The sequence below is a fragment of the Canis lupus genome, chromosome 15 (assembly GCF_011100685.1).
Source record: "Canis lupus familiaris isolate Mischka breed German Shepherd chromosome 15, alternate assembly UU_Cfam_GSD_1.0, whole genome shotgun sequence".
Classification (NCBI taxonomy): domain Eukaryota; kingdom Metazoa; phylum Chordata; class Mammalia; order Carnivora; family Canidae; genus Canis; species Canis lupus.
Window position 1 is genome coordinate 30690193 of NC_049236.1, and position 20665 is coordinate 30710857.

The window sequence follows — 20665 nt, forward strand, 5'->3', positions numbered from 1 at the left end:
TCCACTCACATATCTGTTACAGACCCATCCACACACGTCTTAGTGAATTTGCCCATGAGTTGAACATGACTATCTGTCAATGACCTCCAAATGCTGGAATCATTTCTTTCTCTCGGCAGCCAAGTATTTCTACTCAGGGACAGAGGGCTTATCTTTCAATCCTCTTAGATGCACAGAATTCATCTTGGGAACAACAGACCAAGTTGGCCCCTCGTGAATGAAATGCTAAGTGAGGATCTGGATCGCTTTGTCTTTAAAGAAAAGGCAGCAAGCAAATGATGCTTGTTCTCCAAATGTCAAAGGGCGAGGATAGTATGAGTTCCGGGTAAGTCTTTGTCTGACTGGCACTTAACTCGGTTCACATGTTCACATTCCAGGCCCGTCTCCCACTTCTCATTTCTGCTCTGCCTCTATTTAGGATAATTATGGCATTTGTATTCTCAGGCTGAATTCCTCTGAAGTTGCTCAGAGGATGGCTTTTGGCCTGAACCTTGAGGTTTCCTGTGTATGGAACGCTAGTTTCTTTTCCTTATTTATTCTTTTTGTTGTGCTTTTAATTAAAAAAAAAATACTAATTTTGGATTAAATATCGTGCATTCATTCATGACCACTTACTACCTGTATCCTTCCCACAGTTATAGTTGAAATCATATTATTTGGAAATGCAGGCCAGGGAAACAAAATGATTAATAAATAGCAGTAATATCTACCATTTGTTGAGCATTTAGCTCTGTGACAGCTCCTGTGCTAATCATTTCACAAACATAATTCAATTATTATTTTCACTTTTTAGAGGTAAGGCAACTAAGCTTTGGGAGGATCTTTCCTAAAGGTCACAATGCTAGAAAAGAACAAAGCCAGAATGTGCACCCAGGTCTTTCCAGCTTCAAAGACTGTGCATGTGGGACGCCTGGGGGGGGGGGGCGGGGAGGTCAGGCGGTTCAGTGTCTGCCTTCAGCTCAGGTCATGATCCTGAGGTTCTGAGATCAAACCCCGTATCAGGCTCCCTGCTCAGAGGGGAGTCTGCTTCTCCCTCTCCCTCTGACTCCTCACCACCACCACCCCCAACTCCACCACTCATATTCTTTCTAAATCTCTTTCTCTCTCAAATCTTTTTTTTTAAAAGTCTTTAAAAAGAAAAAAAAAAAAGACTGTGCATGTAACTAGTGAGTTTACAACAAATAGCAAGTCAGAGCAATGCCCACTCTGCCACAAACATCGAGCCTCTAAATTTTTACCTATGCTATTTCTTCCAGTCCGCTTGGCCTCCTTTTAACTGATGGCTGGCAGTGGATTGAAAACCAAATATATTTAAGACACTTGAATAAATGAAAATGCTCATTTGCTCAACAAGTAGCTGCTAAGCTCCTATGAATAAGGCGATGTGTTTGGCGGGGAAATCGAAAGATGACAGCACTGGCCTTTTGAGAAGGTAGAGCCACAGGGGAAGAAGTAGAATTACAACTGTGTTGCGTTGGACTAGAGACATGCAGGGAATGAATCAAAGTGAGGGATTTCATCCTGGCGGTCAGGGAGGGCACCTCTGAAAAGGCAACCTGCAGGGGTGCCGGGCTGGCTCAGTCTGTGACTCTTGATCGTGGGGTCATGGGTTCAAGCCCCGTGTTGGGTGTGGAGATTACTTAAGAATAAAATCTTAAAAAAAAAAAAGAGTCTTTGAGAGGCAACCTGTGAGCAGGGCTGGAATGTTATGAGGACTGGGGAGAGAGAGTTGCAGGCCCAGGGAATGGCAAACACAAAAGCCCTCAGGCAGGAGCTGTTTTGCTTTTTCAAAGGAAGGCAAAGAGTCCAGTATGGCCAGGGGGCCGTGACTGAGGGTGACCCAAGGCGGAGGGGAGAGGAGGCCCACAGGAGGGGTAGGGCTCACATTACTACTGTCAAGGCTTGAGCTTTTATGCTGCTGAGAAGGATGGGAAGCCCTGGAAAGTTCTGAGCAGAAGAGGCACACGTGTAAGCTTGCTTTTCAGTGACCGCTCTAGCCAACGATGCAAGGCCACCAGGCAGTCCAGCTAGCTGGGGGGCACTTGTGGCCATCCGGGTAAGGGACAATGGTGGCCTGGGCCCAGGGAGGTAGGCGGCAGAGGCAGTGAGAGGGGATCAGGCATTTCCTCCATCCGGACCACCTCTGCTGAAGGAATGGAGGGATGGGAGGCGTGGGAGAAAGGTCTTCAGCCTGGGCACCTGCCAGGACACCACACAGTCTGTGATGCCTGTAAAAATACAGGGGATACCACGTAGTAAGGAGTGGCTTAGCCCTGGCACCAGTTTCCAGAGCGTAGGCCGTGGGCCAACAAGCACCTTCAGCACCTGCGAACTTGCTAGAGACGCAGATGATGGGGCCCCGCCAGCCTGGGGGGCCCGCAGTCGGGGGGATAGGGCCCAGGAAACTCCGACAAATGCTCCAGTACAAGGCTAGTGCGCAGGGGACTACGCTGGAGAAGAGGTTTAGTGTTTCAAGGTTTTAACCACTTAAAAAGAAAAGAACAACTTTCTTAAAGGTAAAATTTTGCCTTTATTGTTTGAAGCTTGAGACATTGTAAACAAAAATCAGTATGACATTTCATTTCTTAGTCTTTTGAATGAGGCTATAAAAATACAATGCCACTTAGTCTTTATAAACTCTTGAAAACGTCTAGAAGTTCACAACTAGTAGGATACAAAAAGGCACTTAAAACACACAATGAAGTGATTAAATAAAAAAAAAAAAAAAACACAAGACCACTGTATAGATATGATTGAAATTGCTTGGGAAAAATTTATAAATACAGACTCCCACATAAATAGGACTTGACTTTTTCTTCTTTTTTCAAAACATGGATGGCATTTCCCCATTTTACCTACAGACAGCATAAATGTGAACAGCCCTCTCCCACCTTCTTTGTTCTTGATTTAGGTTAACAGAAAAACAAGCTAACATTAATTTGTTTTTCTTCAATTTAATCTCTTCTTTATTTATTACTATTATTTTTTAGGTAAAACAAAATTCTTAAGTTGTAACCAACCATCCTTAGCATTTTTTGGAATGCTAGACTCATTTCCATTTTGTTTCAAATCACAATTCATTTTCATTTTAAAAAGCAGGAAGACAATGATGCGACTATTATAGGTACTTATTACTCAGCCACCAAAATCACCCTAAGCAACAACATTTCTGAAGCACGTGGACATACGTGTATGTGTGTGTGTGTAAATATCACGGCTGCATCATTCAAGCATCAGAGCATACTGAAATCCCACTAGTGCCCTTTTGGAACCTGGGGTCATAAGTCTGGACACAACCCAAATCAGTAAGTGCACTCATCCACGAGAGGAAAGACGTGCACTTTACGCATCTCTAGCTCTTCATTTTCTTTCAGGCTGGGCAAAGGATAAGCCATGTACACCATAAATTAAGTAAAAACCCAATGCCCTGTGTCACATATATGCTGTTGTTAATTAAAATAAGTGTATTCTTGCTGTGGAAATTCTGTGCTTTGGGAATTTTATAAGATCATCATAACAGGGCATTGTTAAGAAAGAATAAAAAAAATTTTTTTTTGAGCTGACATTAACATGAGTCAGGCTGCTAACTTGGTCCCTGCATACAGGATGCTGTTTTAGGGTTAACAGCATTACTTCACCCCAAGGACGTTTTTCATGAAAGAAATACATCCATTGCTTTAAGGAATTGCCTGAATGTGATCAGTTGAAAATAATTTAACAATGAAATTCAGAGATTTGCTTCCTTTCCTGGCAGGATTTGGTCTATAAACAAAAACTGGCATTTACAATAATATGGGGGAAAATATAGAGCCATGTGAATACTTACCACTTTATTACTGCAATTGTAAATGGTAATGATTTGAATTCTCCTTGACATTGATTTGTGTGTTTAAATTAGTCATTAATCATGCCTTTTCTGTCTTTTGTTCTGTGGCTCACCCTTTTAAGAAATGCCATGATAATGAGTACATGGTTGTGTTGCATGAAGCATCGTGTCCTACCTTCCTGAGCATATGTGCGTGTGTTCATTTAACATCTGCTCACACTTTTCTGGTTAACTTTTCTGTTGGATAACGTTGAATAGCCTTTGCTGATTTTCAAGGCAGTCTTTCAGCTTATCCTCTGTCAATGTCAGTCGCTGCTCCAAGATTGAAACAGTCTGCAAAAGGAGGACAAAATAATCAATGCCTGGTGACCTGATGGTGAGGACAATGATGGTCATCTCTGCATAGGAGATCCTTTTAGGAACGGGAACCTCCACCCCTCTGCCAGGAAGGGACTCAAAAATTAGCCCCAGAACTTGTCCTGCTTCTGGGCCCTACAATTGACCAAAGGTATTATCAGGAAATGTGAGGAGAAGATAAAAACTGATGCCTTTGGTGAGAAAACAGTAAAAAACGAGGCCTCTGTAGACAATTCTTGTCTGATCTCCTGAAGCACCAACGTCAGGGAAGAGGCCACAGGAAGCATTCAATGAGTCCTGCACGCTACACAGCAGTGTGGGGAGTGGGGAGGGTTGGAATGCCACATGGCCAGCCCAGGTGTTACTTGTATGTCATCAGTGATCACTGTCACAATCAATCCATGGTGCACCCTATCTATACCAGCTGGACACCTAGTTTACTTCGAAAATATTATAATGACCAGCATCAGTTCTCAAACCTTGAAGATAATCACAGCACCTCACAGGGATGTTAGGAAGACTGAATGAAGTAATGCACATAAAACACTTTATATGAGTGCCCAGCACACAGGACTTGATGAATCTTAGCTCTTCTAACTCCTTTGGCTAATAAATGAGCATGTAATCTCACACACACACACACACACGAGTACTACTTTAAATCTGGCAAATCTAATTTTTTGTGATGTTGACCACTTCATCTTTGATCTCTTAGATTTCTTTTAAACTTTTTATTATAGAATAAAATGGATTCAGGAAGCTGCACAAAACACATGTCCCTGAATGAATCCTGAAGAGAAAAATCCCTTTATAACTGGCATCCAAGGTCAAGAACTAGAACTGTGCCAGCACCCCTAGACTTCTTTCCAAGGGCCTCTCAGAATCCCTACTCCTGCCCTCCCCTGACAATCGCCACTATCCCACCAATTAGAGTAATCGCTCTCTTGAATTTCTTTATGGTTTTATCTTTCAAGTGTACATTCTTAGAGACCATAATTTTGTCTCGTCCATTTTCAAAGTTTGATATGTCATTTAAAGTCCCTTTTACTTTATAGCCTCTTATCCTCTCTTTCTTAACAGTTTGTTGACAGACTCAGGCCATTTAGAGTAGAGTTTGTCTGTAGAGTTTTCACTAGACTGAATTGTAAGAACAGCATGCTAAGGGTGCAGGTCAGTCTGTTCTGGTCTCTTATTTTCTATAAATTGGCAGCTGGATTCAAAGGCTTGATTTGACTCAGATTAGATCTGTAAGACTATAACTCTACTAAGACCTATAGTTAAGACTACAGGTAGTGGTCTATTTCACTAGAAGGCATGTTAATAAGGTTTGATCATTTCTTTTCTCTTGACGTTGGATAACCAAGCAGTTGAGGAAAGTGTCTCTTATTTATAAATTATCCCAACTAATAAGTTTTTTAAATGATGGAATTAGAATACCATCATTTATAGTCCTCAAGAATGAGTAGATCTAGGCGTTAAGCTTGGTTATCCAGTGGTGGAATTCATAGAGGAAAGGCAAGATAAATGCCTCGTTATTTTAGTCCACAAGTTTCAAGATAATAAACTGATTCCCTATGGCTGTCTGAAGGTAAACAATTTTTAAAATATTATTATTTAATTGCTTCTGCTTTCATATTCTATACTATAGATTTTGACTAATTAAAAAGTACGTTGATAATATTTTCTACTATTTCTCAGTTAGCTTTATGGGCCAAGCATTTTGCCATATACATGTATTATCACAATTCCACATGCTAAGGCTGTTGGTGTGTATATTATCAACACCTTTAAGACTGGGTAACTCAATTTATCTACCATATAAAATGTAATTTTATTTTATTTCTGATTATAGTTCAGTGCAAATAAGTTATAAACACTGCAACTGAGTCAAGAGATGTTCAGTCATCTGGAATTAAAGTGAATCAAAACATGTTTATTTTACTTGCTATTTGCCCACAGAGGCACTGTTTCTATTTTGCAAGTGTGTTGTGCTTGCTTTAACCTCTTCAATTATAAAAGAAAGCCAGTTTTTAAAAATTAAAAATAAAAAATCTTAAGAGACATTTAGTAAATCTTAAACTACTCATTCAACCTTGAATCAGGTAAGAAGGAAAGATGGGTCATGAGGCTGAATAGAGAATGGAAAGATTCACTCGGGAGAGGCTCTAAGAAGGAACTGACATTGAATTTGACAGTGTATGTAAAGAAGTCATGGCGATATGGGAAATAAGTCAACCAAAGCCAACTTTGGCATGAGGCCAAAAGGGAAGCTGCCTTTAAAGGGAAGGCATATCTGATAAATACAGAGAGGGTCACCCCTAGCACAATACTGCAAAGTGAAAGTTAGTGATTTTACTGATTTTCATTAAATAAATCCTGTGATGACTCTAAGTTCTCACATGGCTCTTTCCCACAATCTGTCAGGACCCCAAACCCATATACATCCCCTTGCTTTGAAAGGCCCTGAGATGTCATCTATGGTTTTAGTATTCATTTAATTAGTGGCTCTAAACCTTGGCTGTAAAACAGAATCATATGGGGTGCTTAAAAAGACAAATGACAGGGCCTTACCCCAGACCAATGGCAATGGATCTTCTGGAGATGAGAACTGGCCATCTATGTCTGTATGTTTTATAACCAGGTGATTATAATATACGGCCAGTCTTGAGAACAGAATGAGACGGTTTCTATATAAGAGCCATTTCAACTTGAAATAAGTATTCTAGAAAAGTAACTAACATCTCTCTAGCTCACATTATAGCCTCTCTGTATAACTCGTAACAGGGTCTGCTCTGGCAAATATTGGCAACCTCATTCTATAGATCAGAGGAGCAATAAGACTTCTTCAGGGAAAACACTGAATCAGCAGAGCTGGAGGAGAAACCTTTGATGTATCCATTTCAATGCAACACTTCCCTTAAATGACATCTATATCTACTGACCAATGGTTGGAAGACCTTTGGTATATAAAAATCCACAGTATGCCTTCTTTGCGAAGGTAAAATGGTATCAAAGGATGAGGTAACATTCTAAAACAGGTATGCAAAAACCATCACCTCCAGAAGAACACGACATCCACATAACACAGCTTTGGAATGAGGAAAGCTATATCCTGGATGGTGAGAATATTTTCACTGTGAAGAACTATACACATTGTCAAAATTTCATACTAACCAAATGTATTAATCATTTCTCTCATGGCCCTAAAGATTTCTTTGATAGTGTCCTAATCTGAACATGAGACATCAAAAATCTTCGGGTAAAACATTATTGAGCAGAATCAGAGACATTTATAGCATGGAGTACCACTGCTATCATTCCTAGTCTCCACTGTTCCTTCTGGCCTCCAGATGGCAGGTAGGGCACAATGGCAGGTGCGCACGTGTGCATGAGTGTGTGTCAATGCACACATGCATATGTACACATGGGCTCTGACCTTACCTGTGCGAGATCTTCTGATGGCAGCTCAGCCAAGCATGCCCTGCTGTACTGATTGCCACCCTGAGCTCTGCTAGTTCTGCAACCTGCTGTAGCCAGGACTATTCTGTATAACTTACCCCTAAGCACAAAGCATGCTAGCCCACCTGTGTCAAAACATTGAGTTGTTCCATAATGTGCTCTAAAGCGTCAGTCACAGCGAGCGGTATGCTTCTTTGGCTCTCAGACGGGAGGTCACTCATGTCTTCTGTTTTCTTTTTCAAGGCTGCTGGTGAACAATCCGGTGACAATAAAGAAGGGTTCAAGAAATATCTGTTGATCTCTTCACCCTTGTCTGGTAAGGTCCTAACAGTGGTATCCGTTGTCTTTGACATCATGGAAAAGATAGGAAGAGTTATATTTTCTAAGGTTTAACATGATACATATATATATTTAAATATATATATATTTAATATTCTTCTTCTAAATACCCAGCTTTTATTTAATTGTTTATCTTCAACTCCAGTATTATAGAAATTACGATTACAAGGAGAAAACAAAATTAATAATGAACAGAGAAAATACACCATTTTCCTTGATTTTTAAAATGAAATATGCTCTGTATGTATCTGAGAGATGAGGCATCCTACCACTAAAAGAACTGGTAGATGCAGTATAATTTTAATTAAAAACAAATACCACATCAAGATGACCATTATTTTTTTAAAAATGGGAAATAACAAGTGTTGGTGAGGATACAGAAAAACTGGAACTCTCATGCATTGCTGGTAGGAATATAAAATGGTGCAGCTGCTATAGAAAACAGTTTGGCTGTTCCACAAAAAGTTAAATGCAGAATTACCATATGATCTAGCAATTCCATTGCCAAGTACATGCCCAAAAGAACTGAGAGCCGGGACTTGAACAGATACTGTTATCAGCAGCTTTATTGCCAATAGCCAAAGGTGGAAACAACACAAATATCCACCTACAGATAAATGTAGAAACAAAACGTGGTATGTACATACAATTGAGTATTGTATATACAAAAATGACTGGAATTTTGATACATGCTACAACATGATGAACTCTGAAAATACTATGCTAAGTAAAATAAGCCAGACACAAAGGAAAATAGATATGAGCCTACTACTATAAGGTATGTTGAACAGGCAAATTCACAGAGACAGACACAGTAGAGGTCACTATGGGCCGGAGGGAAGGGGAAGGTGGAGTTATTGTCTGAAGGGTACAGAGTTTCTGTTTGGAATGATGAAAAAGTTCTCAAAATAGATAGTGGTGATCATTACACAACACTTGGACTACTTCTTGCCAGTAAACTGTACACTTAAGAGTGGTTAAAATGGTTAACTTTTATGTTGTGTAAGTTTTATCACAAAAAAATAAAAATCAAAAAACCCCTCCAAATATATGGCAATGGACAATCTGAAAATAAAATTTAAAAAACAACTCCATTTATAATAGCACCAAAAAGAATGAAATACTTAGGATAAATTTAACAAAAGTGCAAGGCTTGTGCATTGAAAACTGTAGACATCACTAAAAGAAATTAAAGAAGATCTAAATAAATGACAAGGCATCCATGCCCATGTTCATGGACCAGAAGAGCTAATACCTTTAAGATGGTAATACTCCCCAAACTGATAATGTACAGATTCAATACGATTCCTATCAATACCCTAGCTACCTTGTTTGCAAAAATTGACAAACTGAACTTAAAATTCATAAGGAAATGCAAGGAACCCAGAACAACCAAAATAACACTGAAGAATAAACTTAGAGGATTCGTACTTCCCAATTTCAAAATTCAGTACAAAAGTAAAGTAGTCAAGACAGTATGGCAATGGGTATAAAGACAAACATGGCTCAATGTAACAGAACTGAGAGTCTAGAAATAAGCCCTTCGACTTCTGCCCAACTGGTTTTTGACAAGGTTGCCAAGATAATTTAATGGGGGAAAGAACAGTGTTTTCCACAAATGGTGCTGGAAAAACTAGGTGTCTAAACCCAAAATTATGGATTTGAATCCTTACCTCTCACACTATATACAAAATTACTTCAATATGGATCATAGACTTGAATATAAGAACTACAATTATAAAATTCTTAAAATACACAAGTAAACTTCCCTGGCTTTCGATTAGACAGAGGTTTCTGAGATACAACACCAAAAGTACAAATGACTAAATGAATAAATAAACTGGACTTTATCAAAATTAAAAACTTTTGTTCTTAAAATGATACCAACAAGAAACTGAAAGAAAAAAAACCCCACAGAATGGAAGAAAACATCTGCAAATCATATATTTGATGAGAGTTGTTGAAGAATGTATAAAGAACATGTAACTCCTATAATTCAAATATAAAAACAAAAATACCTCAAAAAATGGTCAAAGGATCTATCTGAATGGATGTGTCTCCAAAGATACACAAAATGACCAATAAGCTCATAACAAGATGCTCAACATCATTAGCCATCTGGGAAATGCAAATTAAAGCCACAATGAGATATCACTTCATGCCTACTAGGATGAATAAAATAAAAAAGACAGAATATAACAAATGTTGGAGAAGATACAAAGAAATCAGAACCCTCATATATTTGCTACTGGGATTGTTTAATGGTGCAGACACTTTGAAAAAGAGTTTTGGTAGTTCCTTAAAAATGTTAAAACACAGAATTACCAAAAGACCTAGCAATTCCACTCCTTGCTATATGCCAAAGAAAAATGAAAACATACATCCACACAAACTTGTACATGAATGTCGTGGAAGTATTATCCATAATAACCAAGACAATGATAACAATCCATATGCATCCAAATGTGGTGATAATGAATGGATTAACAAAATGTAGTATATCTCTACAGTGAATATTATTTACTCACCAAAGGAATGGAGTACAGAACATGCAGAACATGCTAGCATGTGGATGAGCCTTGAAAACATTAGGTTAAATTAAAGAAGCTGTAGGATACATTGTATGTACAATCATACATTGTATGATTCCATGTATATGAAATGGTCAGAATAAATAAATATATGAAGACAGACTGAGATGAGTGGGTTGCCAGGAGGAGAGAAGAAGAGGGGAGAGATTAGTAATGGTATGAGGGTGATGAAAATGTTCTAAAATTCTGGGGCGCCTGGCTGGCTCAGTTGGTAGAGCATGTGACTCTTGATCTCAGGGTCATGAGTTTAAGCCCCATATTGGGCAGACGTGGAGACTATGGGGAAGAAAGGAAGAGAGGGAGGGAAGAAGGGAGAGAGAAAAGAAAGGGAGGAAGAAAGTGTTCTAAAATTCTTTTTGGAGTGGTGAAATAGTTTAAAATTAGATAGTGGTGATGGTTACACAATTTTGTGAATATACTAAAAACCATTACATTATAAACTTTAAAAGGGTGAATTTTATAGTATGTGAATTGTATCTTAATAAACCTATTATGAAAACAAAAATACAAATATACACATCAGAAAGTTAAAACATTTTTTTAAAGATTTTATTTATTCATTCATGAGAAACACACAGAAGGAGGCAGAGAGAGAAACAGATTATCCTCGGGGAGTCCAACGTGGAACTCAATCCTGGGACCCCAGGATCATGCCCTGAGCCAAAGGCAGATGCTCAACCACTGAGCCACCTGGGAGTCCCAGTTTTTAAAAAATTTTAATCAATTTTACATTGCTGATTATCATGTGAGAGTTCCTGAGAGAGGTTACCTCAAACGTGGGAAGTATACTGATGATGATGATGGTGGTGGTGGTGATGACAATTAGCATACAGAGCTTACTATGTACTTGGCACTGTTCCAAGTACTTTAGCTGATTTAATCTTCACAATAATTTCATCAGGTAGGTTCTGCTAATATTCCCATTTTACAAATGACGAAACAGAGACTCAGGGAGATTGAATAACTTGTGCAGACCACAGGAAAGATGTATGAACCACAACCAATCATACATCTCAGAGATGCTGAAGTATTCCAGGTACTGTAACTTTGGGATCAAGGCCACTTTCTTTATGAGGCTCCCAACCATTTTTTTTTTTTTTTTTTGCTCCCAACTATTTTTGCAGGAAGATGAAAACTTCCAAGTTTCCCTCTGTCATAATCTTACAAATTCACCATTTGTTGAAAATAATAAACTCAAAATCCACCAATCACAATTCGTTTGTTTTGAAAGGATGTATAACGCACATTTTCATACTCCTACCCAGCTAAGTGTATCTGCTCAAAGTCTCTCTGTTTGTTCACTAGGCACATACTCAGGGGGCCTTGCTCCGTGCTAGGCACCCTTCCAGGCCGTGAGAACCCAGCAGTGGGCAGCGCTCTCCTGAAGCTTTCATTCTGGACCCTTCAGAATGAAAAGTTTGGTAACTTTTCTACTTTTCACCCTCAGAAATTTATGAACTTATATTTTGTTTGATTGTCTAGCAGGCTACATTTATCTTCAAAACCCATCCTGGTCGCTGAGTTTTGTCTGGGGCCAGCAACAAATAAATTACTATGATATGACATGTGGAGGTAATGGAAAAAAGCAAGGGATAATGGCAGAGAAAGGGGGAAGTATGAAGTCTCCATCCCACATCCCACAACGTTAGCCAACAGATGTATCTCTCTCTCTGTTTCTCAGAGGTACCTAGAAATTAGATTATTTCTCTCACCAACCAACCCTAACTTTGCATCCTGTTTGGGGAAGTTTTAACACACTCACTCATTAAATTTAAAAAAAAATTGAAAAGGGAAAAAATACATTTGAGATTCTGGGCTATCCGAAGTCCCTCAAACGAGGCTGCTGTCCATGCTGCTCCCAATCACCTAGGCCCTCTCCTACCTCAAAGATGTTACTACTCATTTCCTGGGTAAATGTTTACTGAGCACCTATATCATACCAAGTATTTACCGATGTTAAATGGGAGTATGGTACAAGCCTTGCTCTTGAAGATTCTCTGTTGTGGTGAGAGAATTAAGACAGAGCAAGGCCTAGAACCCCCACAGCACCTGGCACATCACTGGCACTGAAGAATGAAAAAGAAACACGAGCAGACAAGTGACTGTAAGACTGCAAACAAGAACAAATGCTTTGGTGCTCCATAAAAGGAAGAAATCACACCATGTTCCCTTAGTGCCTACTTTTATTGCTGACAGTTGAAGTACAGTGAGGTAAAGGATTCATTCATTGATTGAGTCAGCAAACGAAGGCCTCCTATGCTGGGCATTAAAGCTACGGCAAAGAGCAAGAGGGATGCGGTACTTTCCTTCGTGGAGCTTATAGTTCTCTGAAAAACCATTCATCCAAAAGGATGGCAGGACAATCGTTACCCCTAAGTTTTCCTCAGATAGGTCCACAGTTGCCATCTCAAAGATGGGAAGTGGATCCTCACCAAGTGCGTGAATAAATCTGAGTGGCTGAGAAACCCTTACCTCTGCAGATTAAAAGGCTTGACTCTTCCTTTGAATGTACAAAATAAGAGAGAGTTGACTGATGCAGACAACTTTGATATGTCCTGAGAACTAGATACAAAGCCTCTGACATTCTGCGGGCCACTGATTCTTAACAGACTGTTCAGATGCCATGGTAAAATTAATGCATAATTTTTCATTTGTCACTTACATTAGAGAATGAATTTTTTAGATACATTAATAGAAAATGAAAATCGTGGCATTTGCAAGCAAATTTTTATCAGGAAGTGAACCATTCAAAAATGTAATCAAGGTCCACACATTTAAACTATTACTATTTATATCATTAACAATGGAACATTCAAGATACTGTGCTGCTCTGTTACACACTGAAGTTCATGCATTATATTTATTTCCTTCCTCCTTTCCTTCTTTCCTCTTCCTTCTCCCCTCTCACCGTCTCCCAATCCGGGCAAGGCAGCCAGAACTAATCACTGGTGCCCCTTCACTCTCATAAGCCATCAGGCCTGCCATCAGTAGAGCACTGTCACCATCATTTCTTGTTATATTTGTGTTTACATGTCTATATCCCAACTAGTTAATGAGAGAGAGTATCTTGAGGGCAGAAGCCATAACTTCAACATCTTTTTTTTCTCATAGTGTCTAGCATAGTGCATGAGATACTGATAAGGTTTGCCAGTTGTTGAGTTGAATGCATGGATCTGATTCATTGCATTCACTGTCCTGTGTCAGTTGAGCCATCAACAAAATATAAATGTTAATAAGTTGATAGTATTTAGAGAGAAGTAAAAAAAACTAAAGTTAAGCCAATACCATTCTCTACTGAAAATTACTATCTGAAATGCCCCTCAGAGCCACAATGAGGGAGCAATTGAAGTATTTATGACATAACTGCAAATTTGCAAATCACTTTTTGATTTTCACCCCCCCACCCCAGCATATCTGATGGTTTCTTTTCTTTTTTTATTTATGATAGGCACACAGTGAGAGAGAGAGGCAGAGACACAGGCAGAGGGAGAAGCAGGCTCCATGCACCAGGAGCCCGACGTGGGATTCGATCCCAGGTCGTCCAGGATCGCGCCCTGGGCCAAAGGCAGGCGCTAAACCGCTGCGCCACCCAGGGATCCCTATCTGATGGTTTCTGATGGCCTAGCATAAAGACCTTCTCAAAAGTAGGCATTTCACGTGTAAAGATAATCAATGATTTGGACTCCAGATATATCTTTAATAAATGGGTTAAAATAAATCAGTTTTGGCTTATAACTAATATTTTTAGTTTTGGTTTAATTCTGTAAGTAGAAAACCGAACAGACAAAAGTCAGAAAGTCTATCCAAAAGTGGTTTTGATCTCTCCAGCTAAAAAGTGAGTTTCCCATCATTGAAAATTCTAAAATAGATTTGGGATGGCCACTTGTTGGGGATCTTATGAAAAATATACAAACATGAGGTCAGGAAATTCAACTGAATGCCCTTCAAAGTCCTTTCCATTCCAGAAATTCTGAGATTTTTAAATCTCAACACACACACACACACACACACACAGTCACTTATAAAATGCCTGCTTGAAATAGACTAGGATAACAAAAAGTATCTTTTGCCTGGATAAAATAAAGGTAAATATTATTTTTCAAATAATATTTGAAATTAGTGAATTATTTCCAAAAATCTCTATATGAGATCTAAAATAATGAAGACATAACACTCATACGACATTTTTTTATTTAGCACTTACATGTCAGAAAAATTCTAAATGGCACTTACAGAAGTGTTTTAGTTTCCCACTGTTGATGGAACAAATTGTAAGTTTAGTCGCTTAAACAACACAGTCATTATCTGAAAGCTCAGGAGGTCAGAAGTCCAAGATAGGTTTTACAGGGCTAAAACCAAGGTGCCGGCAGGGCTGTGTTCCTCCTGGAGGCTCTAAGGGAGAGTCTCTGTTCCTTGCCTTTTACAGCATCTAGTGGCCCCTGCCTTGCTTGGCTCATGACCCCATCACTTTAATCTCTGCTTCCATTGCCCTGTCTCCTTCTCTAATTCCCACGTCTCCCTCCTTCCCTTACAGGGACTCTAGTGATTATATTGCACCCACGCCGATAATCCAGAATAATCTCCCTGACACAAGAACCTTAACTTTATCACATTTGCAAAGTCCTTTTTGCCATGTAAGAAAACACATTCACACAGTCTGGGAATGGGGACATGGACATCTTTAAAGGACCTGCATGCTGCCTACTGTAAGCAGTGAATAAACAAAAGAGATTCTGTTGACACAAAGTTATACTCAAGTGGGTGAAACACGAAAATAAATATACAGATATGTGATGTACTAATGTCAGGTAATGACAAATAAAGCTGGGTAACATGCTATATTATGATACAGTTTCATTGATGATTTTTTTTTTAATGGGAAAAGTAGATAACTTCCAAAGGGAAAAGTCATGAATGCCATTGGAAGTATATGATTCTAGATTTCTGTGGGTAAGTTGTGGAGAGTTATTTGAAAAAAAAAAAAAATATATATATATATATATATTTACCAGTTTTTACGAAGGATATGAAGGGACAGTCAGATGAAGAGATACACAGAGCAAGGTCTGGAAAAGTCCCAAGTACAGGAACTTCTGTTGTCTTGAAGTTGGGGCCCTTGGCATGTAAATGTTAAACGCATGGGTCTATGATCACTCAAGGAGAATCAAACAAAAAAAGGGAGAATTGCAAAGACTTCAAAAAGCAGGAAGAGAAGGAGCAGGAAAAATGACTAGGGGCCCATGAGGTGGGAAAGGGTAGTGACCCAGAAGCCAAGTGACAGGAGTTTCAAGGAGGAGGGGGTGAGGACCAGGACCAAGTGCTGTAGAAAGGCTGATTTAGACGAATCACTGGGGTCTTGACATCAGTGGAATGGTGGGGCCAAAAATTTAATTGGAAGTGGAAAATGAAGAAATAGAGATCGAATAGAGCCAACTCCTTTGGGGAGTTCTGCTTTAAAGGGAAGCAGAGCCATGAGACAGGAGCTCGACAGGGATGAGGGGTCAGATGAGTTCTGCTTTAAAGGGGAGCAGAGCCATGAGACAGGAGCTCGACAGGGATGAGGGGTCAGATGGAAGTTTTCCTTTTTAAAAATGGTAAGTACATTGTAAATGTATGCTGATGGAAAAGATCTAGTAGGAAGAGAGCACGGATGTCTTAAGACAGTGAGGTGATGACTATTCAGTAAATGGGTTGGCTAGGCAGTACTGAGTGCCCTGGAACTCTGCATAAAGACATTTCAAGTGCAATCAGTCAGCACGGTTGTTGGCGTATAGGAGGCAAAGAAATGGATTTAACCAGGTTGAAATCTCATGGGGGATACAACAGAGGGGAGGAAGGCACACGGGCATGGCGGTAATAATGGACTACAGAATCTAATGTAAAACAGAGGGACTGAGACACAGGAGGTGGGCAGTGAAAAGGCAGGAGGCTCAGCGGATTGGAGACCCTTCTGGGGTTGATGAATTATCAAAAGTGGAGGACTGGAGGAAGTGGTGGCCCAAGAGCAGGAGGCTTTACACTGGTCTTACCATCAGCACAAATGATTCAGTCACTGACTTCATCTGAGAATCCCGACTCAGAGTATGGGTGCCTTTGAGAAGTGACTCAGAGCGCTGCTCTATCTTTAGCTCTCTCCTTGAGATCAAAATCCTGTGTTAACCAAGGAGTGGATGTACCAATCAGGAAAACAGAAAAAGGAGCTAGAGGCTCACCCATGCGGGGTTGTCACAGGACCACACCAAAAGGTTCATTCTCAATTTCTAAAGTGATTAGGAAGAAAATCCTGAAGAAGAAAACCACACCTATTTTGTACATCTGCCTAGTGTCTTGTGTATCTTTGTGCAAATATACCCCACCTGCTCGAGTCTTACTGATTTAAAAGTATCTCTTGGATAAAACCAGAGAATGCCATGTGAAATTTGCGTCTCCCAAACTACACTGGCTGAGCTGAGAAAGACTTCTGGTTTGTCCCTTGGGAGAAATCATACGTCTTTTTCTCAAAGAAAGAACCTTTGGGCTTTAGGGGTAAGGTTTTATGGAGGGCTTTGATTTTTGTTCTTCAAACCAAACTGGAAATTTCATTTTTGTCAGAAGATTTGAAAAACATACCCCTATGCAGTTATCAACTCTAACATCTGAATGCTTAATTCAGTCCCCTTGGAAAAGGCAGCTGCTGCAACAAATCGACTGTCTTTGTCTTTAATCTTTATTCTCATCTCTAAAGAAGCTTATTAATTTTGAAGGCACGAACATGTAGGATACAAGTAGGACAAATAAAATCTGTACAAAAATTTCCTTCTGTGTTTCACTTCTCACATGATTAGGCAAACACAAACTATGACACTTTGCTCTTTGTTCAAAAAAGCTGCATGCGTGTGTGTATCTAAATTTTGAGGCAGGTAATAGCTTATATTATACAATGATGTATTTCTTAAAGATCTTTTATATGCAAGTAAGTATTACATCTTGGAAAAAAATGGAAGTTTGACGTGGAAAGCCATATTTGGTTTAGTTTCACCCACATGTCTCAAAAGAGCCATCTGTTCACCTTTCAGAAAGCTGCCCCCTTCTCTGTGTGCACAACAGCAAGCAAGGGAAATGAATACGTGAGTGAATAAGAAATGCAACCTCACTGCAATACTAATGTTTTTCAATGAATCAGTGATCCTTCTTTTTTTTTTATCTAATAACTGTTTAAGTTGCAACTATGCTTTAAACCTTTCAATCAAAAAGTATAAAGAATAAAGCAACCTTTTCTCCTACCTTAAGATATAAAATATACCCTTTTCTGATCTTCTTTCCCTTCCCTCTTAAAGGATACCATCATCCTGAATATGGTATATGGTATCTATCATTCCAATTCACGTCGCCTCGCTCTTATCACATCTGTATCACATTTTTTGCATGTATTAGAACTGCACATAAAAAAAAAAAAGAACTGCACATAAAATGGTATTGTACTGTATCCTTGCAGTACTTTTTGCTAATCAACATTTTTAGATTTGTCTATGGTGACGCAGCTAAGTCTAGTTCACTTCTTTGCACTGCCAAATAGTATTCCATTGACCATTCTACAATTTATATATTCTCTCTACTGTTAACTTGCTTTAAATGCTACAATGAGCAGTCTTATAAATGTCTCCTGCATACAGATGTGAGAGTTTCTCCAGAACAGAAAAGTTAAGTCAAAGTTTTACCAGATATTATCCAAAATATTGTTCAGATATTGTCCAAACTTACTCTTAAATGAGAAGGCAATCTCCCCTTTTTCTACAAAATCAATAATACTTTATTGTACATTTCCATGATTACTGGTAACTTAAACATATTTTGTGTTTATTATCATTCTTCTGTAAATTGCCTGTTTAAATCCTTTATCCACTTTTTAATTGGTCTACCTCTTTTTTTTCTAATTTATATTTAACAGTTCTTTATATATTCTGGATACCAATATTTTGCTGTATATATATATATATATATATATATATATATATATATATGTCTCCTACTTTGTGGTTTGTCTTCATTTCTATTTTATGGGATTTCCTTTATTCATACAAGTTTTTGTTTTTATTTTATTTTTAAGTTTTTGTTTTAAATGTAGTCAAATTGATCAAACTTTCCATTGTTATTTGTGCATTTCATATGTTTCAGCAATCCTTCCCCTACCTGGAGTGTATAAATATATTGTTTTCTTTTAGAGGTTCTGAAGTATTTTCACATTTAAGCCTTTAACTCTCCTGGTATTGATTTTGTTTGTAGCTAAAAGTAAGAAAATAATTATATATTTTTTTCAATTAGCCGGTTGTCCCAGCAACGTTTATCGAACAGTCTATTTAGGGACTAATCCATTTTCAAGGGTCTGCAAAGCCAGGCCTTTCATATACCAACCATCTAATCTGTGTGGGTCTGGGTATGCACTCCCCATCGTGGACTCTGTCTCTCCCTGTAACAAACACCACATTTAGAGCTTAATGAATCTCCAAACCTTGTATTTCTTCAAAAGTGTCCTGTTCCAAAAATAGGCTATTTTTGGCCCTTTCTTTTCCATATGAGCTTTAAAATCACCTTTTTTTTTAGGTTTCATTAAAAATCTTACTGGGATGTTTATTGGAATTTCCTTGAATTTGTAGATTTAGTCAGGAAAACTAGCATCCTTATGACATTGAGCCAGCTTGCCCACAAACATGGAATATTTTATCAATTTCACATTATCCTTACATGAAGACCTTATACTCTGTATTTTCTGTATCATTTCAATTTTATTATATGTGCCTCAAAAGCAAACACATTGCCACCATGTTAGTATCATGATAATTATTCAGACAGAGCCCAACTTATGATGTTTCAAGTTACATTTTTTCAACTTTATGATGGTGCAAAAGCAATACACATTCAGTAGAAATCATACTTCCAATATTAAATTTTGATCTTTTCCTGAGCTAGCAATATGCATGGGGGATGATACTCTCTGGTGATTCTGGGCAGTGGCAGTGAGCCGCAGCTCCCAGTCAGCCACATGATCTCAAGGGTAAATAACTGATATACTTTCAATCATTCTATTTCTCACTTTTAGTGCAGTATTCCATAACTCACATGAGATACTCAACAGTCTGTAATAAAATCGGATTTGTGTTAGATGATTTTGCCTGACTGTAGGCATAAATGTGCTAGGGCAGGCAAGGTAGACAGGGCTAAGCCATGATGTTTGATAGGTTAGATGTATTAAATGCAGTTTATTGGGAGGTAGGTAACCTCGTTGTATGTCGAGGAAGTGCTGTACACAGAAAGCCAACCAAATAAACAGGTCAAAGTATATCCTCAAATAACTATCCTCAGTATTTTTGTAAAACATAGTTTTCTTAGAATCAAGGACATTACTTAGAATATATTTTTGAAAAATTATTTTCTGGGATCCCTGGGTGGCGCAGCGGTTTGGCGCCTGCCTTTGGCCCGGGGCGCAATCCTGGAGACCCGGGATCGAATCCCACGTCGGGCTCCCAGCATGGAGCCTGCTTCTCCCTCTGCCTGTGTCTCTGCCTCTCTGTCTCTCTCTGTGTGACTATCACGCATAAATAAATAAAATCTTTAAAAAAAAAGAAGAGAAAAATTATTTTCTGAGGTTGCTTATTCTCGCAAATAACTAATGCCATTTCTTAGCCTTTCCTACAGGCCTTGTTTTCTGTTCCTAAAAACTCTTCAAGTGCCAGATTCAAAAGAAGTGAGCTGTGTGTTAAAAATCATAAGATAATTCTTTTAAATTGTACACACAAAGTAAATCATGCTTTACTCAATTGAATGCGACTTTAGCTCCCTGAGTGTACTTGTTTCAGGGCTATGAAGAAGCAATTTTAAAAGAAGGATTTATCTAATCATTCAACAAAGCTACATTCAGAAAACTGGCAAGCTTTACAGAACATCTTTCAAAGAGCAAATATTGTATTTATTTATTGTTCTATTCATCATGTAGTATAATGTGAATATTATAGTACAATTAATAATAACTGTGATTGTAACAGTAATATATATTCACAGCTGGGTATGAGAACCAACCCTTCTATTTATTATTCATTAAATCATTCAAAAAACAGAG

At 38.6% G+C, this 20665-nt stretch overlaps 1 protein-coding gene across 3 annotated transcripts in view; it reads right to left on the reverse strand.

Annotated features, from left to right (window-relative positions):
* Nucleotides 1-2953: 2953 nt before the first annotated feature.
* POC1B (POC1 centriolar protein B) overlaps nucleotides 2954-20665 on the reverse strand; it is a 94860-nt gene continuing 77148 nt past the window's right edge. For all 3 annotated transcript variants that reach the window (XM_038558627.1, XM_038558625.1, XM_038558628.1), the window contains 2 exons: nucleotides 7768-7986; nucleotides 2954-4159 (listed from right to left, as the gene is read on the reverse strand). In XM_038558627.1, coding sequence (XP_038414555.1) covers nucleotides 4055-4159; nucleotides 7768-7986 — 324 coding nt within the window. In that variant the 3' untranslated portion in view covers nucleotides 2954-4054. The remainder of the gene's footprint in view (nucleotides 4160-7767; nucleotides 7987-20665) is intronic.